Here is a 13,585-nt window from a genome sequence, read left to right as displayed (position 1 = left end):
ATTTAGTAAAAAAATATGTCCATTTGTTCGAACGGAGAACGATTCCGTGAAAACTGAAGATTGTTTTACGTATGTGAATATTACTGAAACACATAGGTAAAACGCATTTTGCATTAACAAAAAAATGTAGCGAAATTATCGTGCCACTGAAAACGTTACCGAGCCAACAGTCGAGGCGACCAAAGAGCTCCGAACGCACTCTTCGTTGTTTTAGCGAAGCCGAGGGCAAAACTGCGCATTCCTCCTCACAAGCTTGGCGCAAAGAACATATGGTTTCCATTCTCTCGTCCTTTCGTCGCCTCTCCGCCCGAGGGCCTTTACTAAAGCAATTTTCCAAACCGCTTTCAACTTTAGATCTTGTAGACTTTTCTCCCCGTGAAGCAGTCATAGCGGAAGGGCAGCGACCTTCACATGCCCTTTCTTTCTTCCCGGCTAGGCATGCGTTGCTCACAATGCCTCCCACTCTACTCCCCCGCACTCTTCCCTTCCTTCCCGCCAACTTCTTCTTCTAAGGATCTGTGGGATATTCTTGGGGAGGGGGGGGGATACCGGACGCGGGTTATGCCGGCCTAATGTCGCGGCGGCACTCTTGGCGTCCGGGGGAAGGGGAGATGGGACGTCGGGAGGGGTGGGGGGGAGCCAACTTTCCTGTCCGGCAGCCTTCTGGGCTCGCGCGGTCCTAAGGGACCTCTTTCATTTCTCTCACCGCCTTTCGAGCTTTATGCCTCCTGTTTGGACAGATCTCAAGCAAGAAGAAAAAAAAAAGAGAGAGATACAGAGACAGTGAAAACACAACGACCCTTCTGCTTCCTTCCGACCCTGCCTCGAAAGTCGACACAAGCTGTCAGAGGCGTCTGGCCGGCCAAACAATCCCCACCCGCTCGAGCTGGTCGAGCTGGTCGAGCTCCCGCAGCTTTGGACAGCAGAACCGAAAAACCAAGCATTGTGAAAGTTCCAATTCGTTTTAATGACCATGCCTGAAAGAGGATATCTGTGAGTGCCACCAGCATTTTAAGTTGTTTGTTCATAACTGAGCTTTCTGAGATTATTTCTTGCTTTGTCTCGTCGTAAGATCGCTACTTTTTCTTACCAGGTGTAATAAAGCATCAGATCACTGGGATGTACTTTGCGTGGCAACGTTCATTTTGGATTGTTGCAACTGAGGTCTGGGAATCTGCGCTAGCCGTACGGTAAGATACCTTTTTTGCATGATTTGGCGCTGTATGTTGTCAGCCTTGATCATCATGTCAATAACCGATATGCTTGCGAGAATGGAAAGCCATTTATTTCGACCGCACCACGCCAGTCAATTCTGAACTGTATTTTCAGCGCACTATTTTATATGCATAAACTCTGGTCACAAAGACAAATATTACGGCGCAGAGGTGCCAATTTGTACTGCAAAAGAAAAATGTAGCCCTGTAAAACATGATGCGTGTTTTGTGTGATTTTCAGGTTACAACTTAATCGCGCGTGTTGTGTGTCTGAAGTGATCAATTTCTTTTACATACTCTATTCAAAACTTGTGGTTAAGTTGAGCTTTCTGGAACATGATTTTTAGTTGCGAGCGAATATTTAATATTGCAATTTGCGGTTATGAATGAATGCGCGTTTGGAATGGTCTAAACGATGTGTAGCTTATTCACGTGTTTGATCTTTCTTCTGCGCTAACCCCGAGTAGTAGAAGTGTCATAAAATAGCCAGCAGGTGCAGTTTTACTATCAATTGTAGAAAACTAAAAGCGTCCGGAAAGAAGATCTGCCGACGCACTTATTCTTGCTGCTAAATTTGATTATTTGCGGAAATAATAATAAAAAAACTTTTCATTCAAAAATGCACTTATCCACAATTATAGATTGTTATATCGCGCAGAAAAAGGGGGCTTGCCTGAAACATGACACTTTATCTTCTACGTGCAAGAGCTTCTACTGTCCGCGCGAAGAACTCTATGAAAAAAAAACATTCTGAAAAGGGGATTCTTATTTACAGTTGCTACCATAGTTCTTATACTTTACCACACATACAAACTTGTTTCCACAACAAACGTGATGCTAAGCTGCGGATTTTTTCATTTTTTCAATTTAAGTATATCATACAAACCCCAAAGCATCTGTGTCGTACGTTCTTTTGGCTGCAGCTTTGACAAATTTTAAAATGTTCTGTTTGCAGTAATGATGCGATGTACACTAATTTTAGCAGCCGCGGTCGGAGTGCGACCGCTATTTTTTGCGTCTCTTTTTTTGTAGTTTCTTTTAGTTCTTGCGGCAATCTATCCTAACGAAAACTATTCAAAGTAAAGTTATTGATTGGAAGCATGCAGTTATGACGACGTTTATCTTCTACAGGTGTTCGATCACAAAGGCACTACAAGTAGAAGGGGGCGAGCACTGACTACCATTTAGCGAATAGATAACGGCAAATATCATTTTGTTTTATGTTTCCAGCGTCAACAACACATCCACATTGGAAGCGTGCACTGCCAGATGTCGCAACCAATGCAACCAAGTTAATATGACCGGCCTCACCGAGTATGCAGCTTATTTCAACCGGAGTATACCAAACAAGAAAGTTGTCTGAGGGCCAACAAGTGGTGCTTTATTTTGCATTTTTACTCCACGGTCTAGCTGTACTTCCACTTTCCAAAAGCTTTCTCTAATAATGGGATTTATGAATGTTGCTTTTATTTCCAGGTGCCATCTGCGAAAGGAAATACATTGTTATGCACGCTGCTCAAGTCCATATCTTTAAAGGCTGCTGGGAGCTGCTGCCCCTACAACCGACCACAAAAGAAGCTGCGATGAACTCAGCGCCTTCCTCCAACCTGGGACCTGAGAACACCTTGCCAAGGGACGCAAAAACAGGAGGAGCACTGAAGTATAACCCCCGTATTCTAAAACACTCCTTACTTTAGACTGTTTCCCTACCTTACGTAGGGAGCCCTCCATGTTCCCTAAAAACAAGGAGCGCCCGAAGGGCCTGACCGAATTCTGAAAGCTTCCTGAAGCCTTCCTAGCGAAAGGAGCTCCTCACCTGTTTAACTGGCGGATATGACTCTCCTGGTTACGAGATTATGTATAATAAATGTGAATAATATGCCAATAATGAACAAAATAAAGGAGCTGCGTAGTTAGTTTAAAGTTTATTTGATATATCTAGGCATAGCATGCATTTTATTATGCACGTTTTGGCTGAAAATTCTTGAAATGGCTGAATTCAGCAAACAAGCAAACAGAGTCTGGCACACAAATTTCGGTGTCGCGCCGCGCCAGTCGCGCCGTCTTCCTGTTCTTCCTGTTCTGCCAGTTTTCCTGTTCGCGTGTTTTGTCTCTTCGATCCTTGTACGTGCTGTGTTTGCCACCATACCGCCAGCCGATATGCCGGTAAAGATACCATTCCTTGACGAAGAAAAGGATCTTCTAACTGAGCTGCTAGGGAAATACAAGAACGTTGTTGAAAACAAAAAGACTGATGCGATGTCCCTGCACGCCAAAACGAAGGCATGGGAGCGCTTGTGCCTTGAATATAATAGCATGCCTAACGTGCGTCCCCGGGAAGTCAAGCAACTTAAGAAGCTGTGGGATAACTTGAAGCAAAAATACAAGAAAGAAAAGGCGAGACAAGCGAGAGAGGTGATGGCCACAGGTAAGTTTCAGCATTTTATAAACTGTCATGTGCCGTATTCCGTTTTTTTGTATTCCTGACTGTGACGTTAACTACAGGTGGTGGACCACCACCGGAGCCTCTCGACGACAGGCTCGCCCAGATAGAGGCAATCGTGCCGCATATAGTGGTACGGGTTCCGAACCCCTATGACAGCGACGTGCAGCCGTCAGCCAGCCAAGCCGTTGCCAACATCATAGACAGCATGGTGGTAGGGGACGGCCGGTCCGATGCAAGTGATGAAGGTAAGCAGGACATTCCGTACAACCCAATTCAGATTACTATTTGAACCGCTGCAGCTGTCGGCTGCATATTGTAACATTCCCCATATTAGCCATTAAGCCAGTCCACATTAGTGTGCAAGCGGCAAATGTCTTTTTTCAGCAGTGCTGCAGTACACGTTTGTGGCTTCCAAGAATGTGTGTATTGAGCGCGTCTTTTAACTTCCTTCTGTGCATCGCACTTAAGCAAAATGAAAAGCATTCCACTATATTTTCTACATAAGTAAATGTAACGGCAATCAAGCTGCCATGCTTGGAATGTTGTCTCTAGTACTATTTCATTGGTTTGTATATTAGCGCTAAACAGTTATGTGCCGTCAATATTTTTGATTAGGACACCTAGTAAAGTCCTTGTATTTGTTTTGAAACTGTTAGAGATTTTGTATTGATTGTTAAAGTGAAGTGTATGACAAAGATGCACCATCGGTCTGACATGAGCGCTTAATTCCGTCTCTATTTCATGTGACAACCTGAGTTCCACACACTTGTAGGTTGCCTGCTTACAATGCTATCACCACAGTGATGAATGACTCTCCTTATTGAGACGGAAGTAAAGTGCTTTCAATCAGCATGGTAAACCAACTCGACCAAACGCTGTCATTATTGAAGATTTTATTACAATGCTTTATATATCCAAACTTCTTGCAGAGTTCCCAGTGAACAGTCAGGCAGATGAGATGCTGTCTGACGCCACACTACACAGCGAGCCAGCAGCTGCCGTGGACACTGCTGGGTTGGCAGCCGAAGATAGACTGGCAGCTTCATGCAGCCAGGAATCGGCAGCTGAACGACCGGTGCGTCGTCGACAAGGTGGTCGAGCCACTGCTGTGGAGGAGGCAATATCCAGTGAGCTAGAGGCTCGTCTTCAGGCTGCAGAGAATGAAAAGGCACAGAGGCACCAAGAACACTTGTCATGAATGAAGATGATAGAAGATGAACATGCATTCAAACGCGAGCAGCATGTAGATGAGAGAAGCAAGCGGAATGCAGTTCACAAGATGAAAATGCGCGTCTAAAGGGCAAAAGAAGAAGCCCAGAAACTTAAGATAACTATTTTGACGAAGCAGTTGGCTGCTCTGAATCTGGAGCAGTGATCGGAGCAGCATAAGTCTCGTGGAGATAACCGACAAAAGCTTCTATGTATATAACATTGAATAAAGGGGCATATTGTGCTAGATTCCACTGTGTTGTTTCATGCTTTCAGTTTTTCAGTTCTTTATATAGTTTTTCCATATGTCGGCTCACACGCACTTCTACATAAAATACATCACACAGTTTTACCTCTAATCAGAGTCCGTCTCACTGTCGTCTGCAGTTCGATTGCTGGCAAAGCAACGCTTAATCAGCCTTGTTCGAACTTGCATGCCTAGAAGGCTGTCAGGGACGCATGCTCCATCAGCATCTGCCTGTTCAGGTTCAGGCTCATCCCCGTTTGGAAGTGGTTCTTTTAGAGTGCACGCAATATTATGGAGCTGTACATGCAGTTATGATCGCAACTGATCGCTCAAGTTTAGACTCAAGCTTTTTGCTCAGGCAAGCAAACCGCCTCTTCAAAACGCCAAACGCCCGCTCAACAGAGTTTCTTGTCCTGATGTGGCTCTTGTTGTACCTGCAAGCAGAAAGGCAAAATAATAAACTCGTGCACAACCATTTTCCTTGCCTTGGCATCAATAGAAGTTGCAAACATGCATAGTCCTGACCACAGAGCAGTGTCTGGCACTTCTGTTTCTCCGTAGGTGCAGCTTTGAAGTGGTGCTATTGCCATATCATCTGGCTTCTTAAGAATAGAATGTGTGTAATCAATGCAAAGGCTGGTGCGACTAAGCAGGTTACTCCTGTACAAGACATTTACACAAAATCAAAAGCCTTTCGTCACATGACAGAACATGTGCATACTTAAATGCCTTGTTCCTCTGCTACAGAGAAATGCAAGCAGTTTCTTCCTTTTCGCATGCAGGCATTGCATCTGTGAGGCTGGACAAACTCATCTGCCCATTTTCGATTGAAGCTTCCATGACAACACAGCTGCAGAAGCTGATTAAAAAAAAATATATATATATGGCACGTTTTTGAATAGAGGTTCCATGATAACACAGCCACAGAAACTCGTTTGAAAGAATGGATGTAACATTGCTCATGCCCGACATGCTCTCTATGCACGTACGTGGGGTTGCAGCAGCACATTACGGATTGAAATATCTGCTGTGCAATGTTGGAACCAACAATTTTGCGCTGTGCTGCGCACACAGTAATAGAAACTGATCGCTTTTTGCTTCACAATCCTTCTCGGGCATGCCAATCTTCTCTTCCGTGCACCACAAGCTCGCTTCACAGAACTGTGCATTTTAATAATGTCCCCTGCTGTTCCCGCCAAGAGTAAGCCAAAATAACTATTGCATGCATATTTCACCTCAGTGCTGCAAAATTGTTTTCCTTACCTCTTTTGTGCACAAGTCTGAGGGTTCCTTAGTGGCGTCAACAAGAAAGGCATACATGCGTACCCCTGGTCACCTAGGAGCATGCCTGGTATTTCCTTTTGTTCATACGCCACCATCAATCGGCTGTTGCTGAAGATCCTGTTGTCATGGACTGACCCAGGCCAACTCGAGACAACATTAAAAAACTGAAGCTCTGGTCCTGTGACAGCCTGTAAACAAAGCAAGAAAGAGAAGTTCAGATCACTGTGGTGCTTAAGAGAGAAAGAGATCAAGAGACTGCACTTTATTTAGCGACGGACAGTTATCAACTCAGCAGCTTCTCGGCCAGCCGTATCAGGCAGCTAGGCAGCCAGCACGCTGACCCTTGTCAAGCATGCCAGGCTAACATGGGAAGTAGAGTGATTTGTAGGGCCTGTGTGAGCATAATACTATCCAACGCCAGCGTAGCCTTCTTTACTCTAGGTAGCTACACCTGCATCATTCTCCCAACATAACTGCGCGGTGTCCTCTGCATGCATACGTGTGCCAAGTTCTCATTTTTTACGTAAGGGGCGGCAATCAAAAGCAGAGATACATTGTCTTGTCATGATATCCTTATTGAATACTACTTCACACCTCTGTCTGCTGTAGATTAGCAGGACAAGCTACAAATACACAATGTTACAATCTAGCGCACAGTAACAGACACTTTGGGATACGCATCCGCATTTCTGCCGACAGGAATTACACTGTACGTAAAACTACGGTAGGTGAAGAAATGTCCTGTCTGTAAATAGTGAGGCAGACATTCACCACTTGTGGGTTTCCCCGGCTCTGAATCCGAAGAGAATCCTTCACAGCAGAGGGTCTTTCGCCAAATAACCCGTCATCTTACATTGCTTGGGCGCAGGGGCCTCATCATCGTTCCCTCTTGGACTTTACTAGAACGGCTAACCTTATTTCTTTCAAAGAACGTTATATATATATATATATATATATATATATATATATATATATATATATATAGTGTTACTTACCTGCACATTGATGGAGAAGTATCCCTTCCTGTTTCTGTACACTTCAGCGTTTTCACCGCCGGGACTCTTTATGGGCACATGTGTGCAGTCAATACACCCAGTAACGCCGGGAAACCCTCCAATGGCATAAAACCTTGTCATTGTAGACTTCGACTCCACTGCAGTGGCATTCGGCAGCCGGACGTACTTCGGAAAGAGACGCAGACAGATCGCCTGCGTCACTGCCCAAATACATCTGCACACGGCGGGCTGGGACACGTTCACGAGATCCCCCACCACAATCTGCATTGCGCCATTTCCATAAAACCGTAGCGTAATCAGAAGCTCAGCGCGGGCGGTAGTGGAGACCCTCTGTTGTCCGCACTCACACGTAACTGCAGTTCTTCCAGAATAGTCAGCACTGCTTCCTTAGAAAAACGATACCGCATCAGGAATTCATGGTCGTTGTAGTGCTCCAGCGGATTCAGCCCATCGGCGAGACGCCGCGGTATTGGCGGCCGCGGAAGCGCGTACACACGGCCGTGCAAAAGTTCTCTCGCGCGGAGCAAAAAACTTCTGTAGCTTTCGAAGCTACCATCCTGTGACACGAACGGCATCGGAGGCATTCTTCCCAGTTCTTTTCGGGATAAGGATGCAGTTGGATGGAATCGGGAACACCGTGTCCAAGAGATAACAAGTCAGAAGTCGCGATGTGCAGGAAAGCAAGACCGCTAAAGAAAAAGGAATACCTCACCGCTGCGCACGGCACATACGATCCGCGCCGGGCGCAAAGAAGCGTACCGCATGCACTGCCGTGCGGAGAAGCATGCTTTCAGGTACAGGAGCGACGTTAGGATGCACGAAGGTAACGTCCTGACATCCTAAGCTCGGGGAAGCACCAAGGAGGCCCTAACTTAGGGCCCCTTAGTAAGGGTCGTTTCAGAATTGACGTCAGGTCGCCTTAGACTGTGTGAGGCGCCCTTAGTAAGGTAAGGAGTGTTTTAGAATACGGGCCTAAGTGTTCTGCCTAAATTTTTCCACGCCCTGTAACCCATGCACACCTAATAAATCACCATGAAATGTACCTTTCAGCTGTATTATTTTCTGTGCATGGATATTCTCAGCATGCTTTATTTAAATAAAAAGCTGTATTAAAAATATCAGCACTACATACGTATGGGATGGCTTTGTAGTTGCCTATTACCCATAGCACGAAAAGCAACTATCCGTAGTACTGATTATTGAAACATTCAGCACTATAATGTGCCGGATTGCCAATTGCTCTGGCTGGATGCCAGTAATGCAAAACCACTGGGCAAGATTGGATTGGAAATATTGTGTAGCCGATAAATCTGGCTGGATGCCAGTTGTGAATATCCAGTGAATAAGCATGGATATACAAGATATTGGATACCCAGTGAGCTTGGGGGGATAGCTGTGATATAACAACCAGTGAGTGAGCTTAGGTGGAAGATATTGAGTAGTTATTGAGTGCCATTGAATGCCAGTAAACAAGGTAGTATGCCAATACTGGTTTTGATGGGAGAGCCAATCAAATTGGTTGGCATATATCTTGGCTCTTCGTGCGCCCCAATCAGCCGCCAATATTGACCAATATTGGGACCAATATATCCCAATATTGGACCAGTGGCGGTTCATTGATGGTATGCTGCTTGGGTACCTGGCCTCCGGGACGACAAACGGCATACCCCAGTAGCACCAAACTTGTGTCTGAGGCGCATGCCTTGGCCCCTCCCGCAAATCCTACGAATGACCCTCAAGCCACAGTAAATACGTCATCTGGAGAACCTCAAATCAGTTCTCTGTGTTTGAATTGCGGTTACGCCAGTAGCATCCTTCGTCGCTGCGCATAAAGAATTGCCAGCGTGATTTGCCATCGATGTGTCATAACCCTGCTCAGGCGAACGACCCCATAACGTCGACGATGCCTTGTACTGGGAAGATATTCTTCGGCGAGCCGTTTTTCCGGCTCCCCATGGCCGTTCCACACACGCTTTGTGTAGCCGAGCAGCAGATATATGCGGGTAATGTCCTCTAGTCGCAGTAGGAGCAACTAAGACCGCAATTCTTGGAGGACAGGTTCTGCATGGCGAACTAACGAGGCCTTTCGGCTACCGATGACAAGTGACGACGCTGCAACAGATGCATCACCGTTACGCACTTCGAGATCAGCAACCGCACGACCGGCTATAAAAACTAGCTCCACCGCATAGCGAACTGACAGCGGCGTGCCCCAGCTGCGACCCCAACGCAATATGAAGTCCATTTTGTACATCGAGACAAACGAGCAATGCGCGGACATGAGCAATTAACTTGAAACTAGAGGTCGACGGTCACACAATTACAAACTTATTTGAGACGAAAACAAATTTCTCAATCATCAGCTGATCGTTCGCCGCTAAGATCGAGAATGTAACAACATCATGGGATGGCCCGCTGAACAGCATTACTGGCGTTGCCCTTATTACATTGTTAGGAAACTGCACTGCAGGAGTTACTGTGGAGCGTTTATGCCAAAAATTATAATTTTCTCTAAGGTTCTTCGTGGCCGTATGCAGCTGGTAGTCAAACTACTAACAGGAATGTAGCAGATCTGGTAATAAAGATCGTAATACACAAACCCATGTTCATGTTACACGATTGGTATTGGAGATGGCATCAGATGAGATTGACGAGGTATCTTTAATTCAGGTTGAACAAGCAAAAGCGTTTGATGAAGTCCGTCGCGATTTCTTGTTCCCGATCTTTCAGCATGCAAATAATAATGATGTTTTGCACAAGCGCATAATGCACTGCTATGACCAGTCTTATACAAGACCCATTGCTAACCGAGAGGTAGCCTAAATTATTCAACTGAAATCGTCTTGTCGCCAAGGGTATTCATTATTCGTTTTTTATTTTCCCTTTATATCTTTAACCCGCGTGCGCTGGGAACCACTTGATGCGATTGTGCATCCTCACCAAATCCCTACGATTTGACCCATTCGGCGGCGCGAGCGCTTACCTTCCGCGCCCCCCAAGCGGACCGTTCCGAGTGGTGGCTCGAAACAAAAGACCGAATGACAAGTTACGAGAAAGTGACTAAATTTTACCGCCTATCTCGACGGACAATGACGCCGCCTCACCCGGCACTTAGTCGGGAGGAGGCGGTCATCCTAAGGCAAATGCAAACCGGGTCACTTCTAGCCCCGGCAGTGCTACATGTCCTCCACCCAGACATCTACACGAGTGATATATGTCAAGTGGGTCCGGCGGACCAATGGCACATCATGTGGGACTGTGCCAGGTTCCCGACCGAAGCTGCATCCAGGACATATCCGCCGGAACTTCAAAGTGCTGTGCAAAATACAGACAATGACATTCAACTATGGGCCGTCCAGCAGGCCCGAGGTGCGCTTGAAAAGCACAAGCCACACAAACGGGCCATTGAGGTAGTGCAGAGTAGGGCATAACCACAGGTCGACGCTTGGCCAGCGTCACAACAATTTAACCTGTCGTTTTCCGGCTCCTTAATAAAGTTATCCGTACATACATATCTTTAACCCCTTGCTCTCTCAAATAATAAAGTGCTGTTATTCTAGGTTTCTGTCTGGCTGATCGTGAAATTAATATTCCGGCCGATAATGTTGACGTCCCTCTTCTTAGATCTAAAAGTGTACTCACAGCTTTGCATTTAGGTGAGCACTTTTAGCGGTATCAGGTACGACTCTTAATTTAGACGAATCCAAACGTTTTCGTTTTACCAATAAGCTACGTGGTCGAGTCTTTTTGATGACATCAAAGGTGATTGTGTCCCCCTTCACTAACCTAGTGGCTGTTCTGCATCAGCTTCGCAAAAGTGGGGCAAATCGTAGCTGTTAGGCGACAATCGGAGGCGTGATTATATTGGAAACGTACAGTGCTGCCTCGCGCGCAAATCTGCAACACATTCGTGCTGGCAAATCTTGCATAAGTCTTGAACGTTCTACATTATGCGAGAGGGAAGGTGCAAGCAATACACAGAATATTCGCAACTTTGATATTGTGCTCTGAGATGCAAGCCATGCGCTGTGCTAACCTATTTCTGCCAAAAAATTTAAGGGCGAGGTCTTGTTACTTTGGTCGTACACCCGTTATTTTTGGGTTTTTTTTTTCATCTTTTTTTCCCAATTAGTAAACTATCTTGTTTTTTTACCTGCGCTTATTAGGCGTCTCATCACTTGCCTCACCTATTCGTACCGATTCTGCAGGCGTATGAATGAGTATAAAGGGATTCCTTAACGAAGTTGCGGGCACCTTCAACTTCCTCACTGTGCGCTTTTCTTTATATTACCTCTATAACCTACCTAGAAAGCAGATTGCGGGGTTCTTACTGAGTTCTTGTTCCCTATATCTTTGTACCATCAAATCTGATCCAGAGTTTCTTCACCCTAGCGTTTTAAAGCAGGCTTAGCGCAGGTGTATTCAGTCTGCTGCAAGAACTTTATTTTCAAACCGCACATATTGTGAGCACAATATTGTTGCGGGCTGCCACGTAACAATATCAACGCTCCCTATTCTGGTATGACCTTACGCCAAGAAGATGTTTCTGCCTTGGCTGGTGAATTGCTTCCTTTGTAGCTTAACGGAGACCATCGAACTCTGCTTTATTCATTGTGTAGGATTCAGTATTTCCGCTGCTGTCTTTTCCGCGGCCGTCGCCAGCTCCCTTGTTGTACTCCTCTTTCCCGTTTTCCCACCTTAGGTGGCGGGGAGATGTCCGGACAACTTGCCACTGTCGTGCGGCCACAGCTCCGCCCTGGCGTCCCAGGGGCTTTTCTCATTGGAACCGTTTGCTGGGAACACTGCACCGCTTCGACGGCCGCACTCGCGCGACTGTCCCAGTGGGGCAGGAGAGACAGACCCCTCAGAGACATCGCAAGGTGCGAATGCTGGCATTTGTCCGCGCATAGCAGTGCGTAATCGATTTTGCCTGCTCCGGGTCGTACCTGAGAACGCAGCTCGAGCCGGTTGATCGTAATGCAACGATCCGCGACAGGCGTCCCTTGTGGTAATTGCTTACTTTCTCTAAAAAAAACTCTTTGGCCACCACGAGAGAGAGATCACAGAACGCCCTTGCATATTTGCGGTGTGCATTCCTTGTCCCTTCGTGCGCCTTGCTCCTCACCACCTCCCTGGACGCGGCGACTGAGTATTTGTGTGCCGCTGGAGGACGGCGATGAATAAACCCTCCTTTGTGAACTTGGTGGCTTGTGTTATTGCAGCGAAGCGCTCTCCTCACTGCGGAGGTTGAGTGCGTGCTGCGGTGTTTTAGGGTGCGCATGGTCCAAAAAGTAAGGAAACGTTGTTAAAAGCTCTGGAAACAGTCATAATGAATAAGCAAATTCCGGACAGCTGGCGGCAGAGTAAAATGAGTTTGATTTATAAAGGGAAAGGAGAAAGGATGCACATAAAATCCTACAGGCCGAGTACATATGTGTTATGTACAGGTTGGCCATACCGGCGGAGACAAAGGGGACGCTCTAGGCTTCAGTTTTAGCGCAGTTAAGGCAGGTCAGATGATTTTCAACGGCTCAACTGATCAGGGTCTTAAAATACAAGGCCATGAAATACCTAGAGTAGCAGAATATAAATAGCTGGGGGTATGGGTAAACGAAGGATTGGCATAGATTGGAAAGCATGAGCAATCACTTAAGGCCAAAGGGCGAAGGAATGCCGGGATAATGAAGCATAAAGCATTGTGGGGATACAATAGGTATGAGGTTTTGAGGGGTACTTGGAAAGGAATTATGGTTCCCGGACTTACTTTCGGAAATGCTGTTTTGTGCCTAAAATCAGAGGTACAGTCAACATTATAAATAAATCAGAGATCCATTGGATAATTAGCACTAGGTGCCCACGGCACAACTACAAATGAGGTGGTACAGGGAGATATCGGCTTGGCATCTTTCGAAGTACGGGAAGCTCAGAGTAAGCTCAGGAACGCCTGAAGAAATTGGACAGTAACAGATGGGCAGCTAAAGTATTTAAATACCTGTACTTAAAAAGCGTTGACCCACAATGGAGGAAAAGAACTAGGAAACTAACTAGTAAGTATGCTAGTTACAAGGACGGAGAAACACGTGAAAAACACAAAAGGTAAAAATTGGATAAATTCGATGAAAAAGAAACAGAGTGTGGAATTATACCGAAAGTGGAAAATGCCGATCAG

General features: G+C 46.0%; 1 protein-coding gene across 1 annotated transcript; it reads left to right on the top strand.

Moving 5' to 3' along the window:
- Window positions 1-3,374: 3,374 nt before the first annotated feature.
- On the top strand, window positions 3,375-4,858 carry LOC146195729 (uncharacterized). The gene is made up of 3 exons (XM_084596842.1): window positions 3,375-3,642; window positions 3,720-3,905; window positions 4,590-4,858. The coding sequence occupies exons 1-3, from the start codon at window positions 3,375-3,377 to the stop codon at window positions 4,856-4,858; spliced, it is 723 nt and encodes a 240-aa protein (XP_084452968.1).
- The last annotated feature ends 8,727 nt before the right edge of the window (window positions 4,859-13,585 follow it).

This window comes from Amblyomma maculatum, chromosome 3 (genome assembly GCF_055883805.1).
Source record: "Amblyomma maculatum isolate TAMU_Amacu chromosome 3, ASM5588380v1, whole genome shotgun sequence".
In the NCBI taxonomy this organism is placed as follows: Eukaryota; Metazoa; Arthropoda; class Arachnida; order Ixodida; family Ixodidae; genus Amblyomma; species Amblyomma maculatum.
Note: the sequence above shows the minus strand (reverse complement) of the source record. Positions and strands in the feature narration are given on the sequence as shown.

Coding starts and splice junctions, on each gene's coding strand:
- LOC146195729 (XM_084596842.1), top strand. CDS start 3,375: ATGCCGGTAAAGATACCATTCCTTGACGAAGAAAAGGATCTTCTAACT. Junction 3,643..3,719: donor GAGAGAGGTGATGGCCACAG/GTAAGTTTCAGC, acceptor CGTTAACTACAG/GTGGTGGACCACCACCGGAG. Junction 3,906..4,589: donor GTCCGATGCAAGTGATGAAG/GTAAGCAGGACA, acceptor AACTTCTTGCAG/AGTTCCCAGTGAACAGTCAG.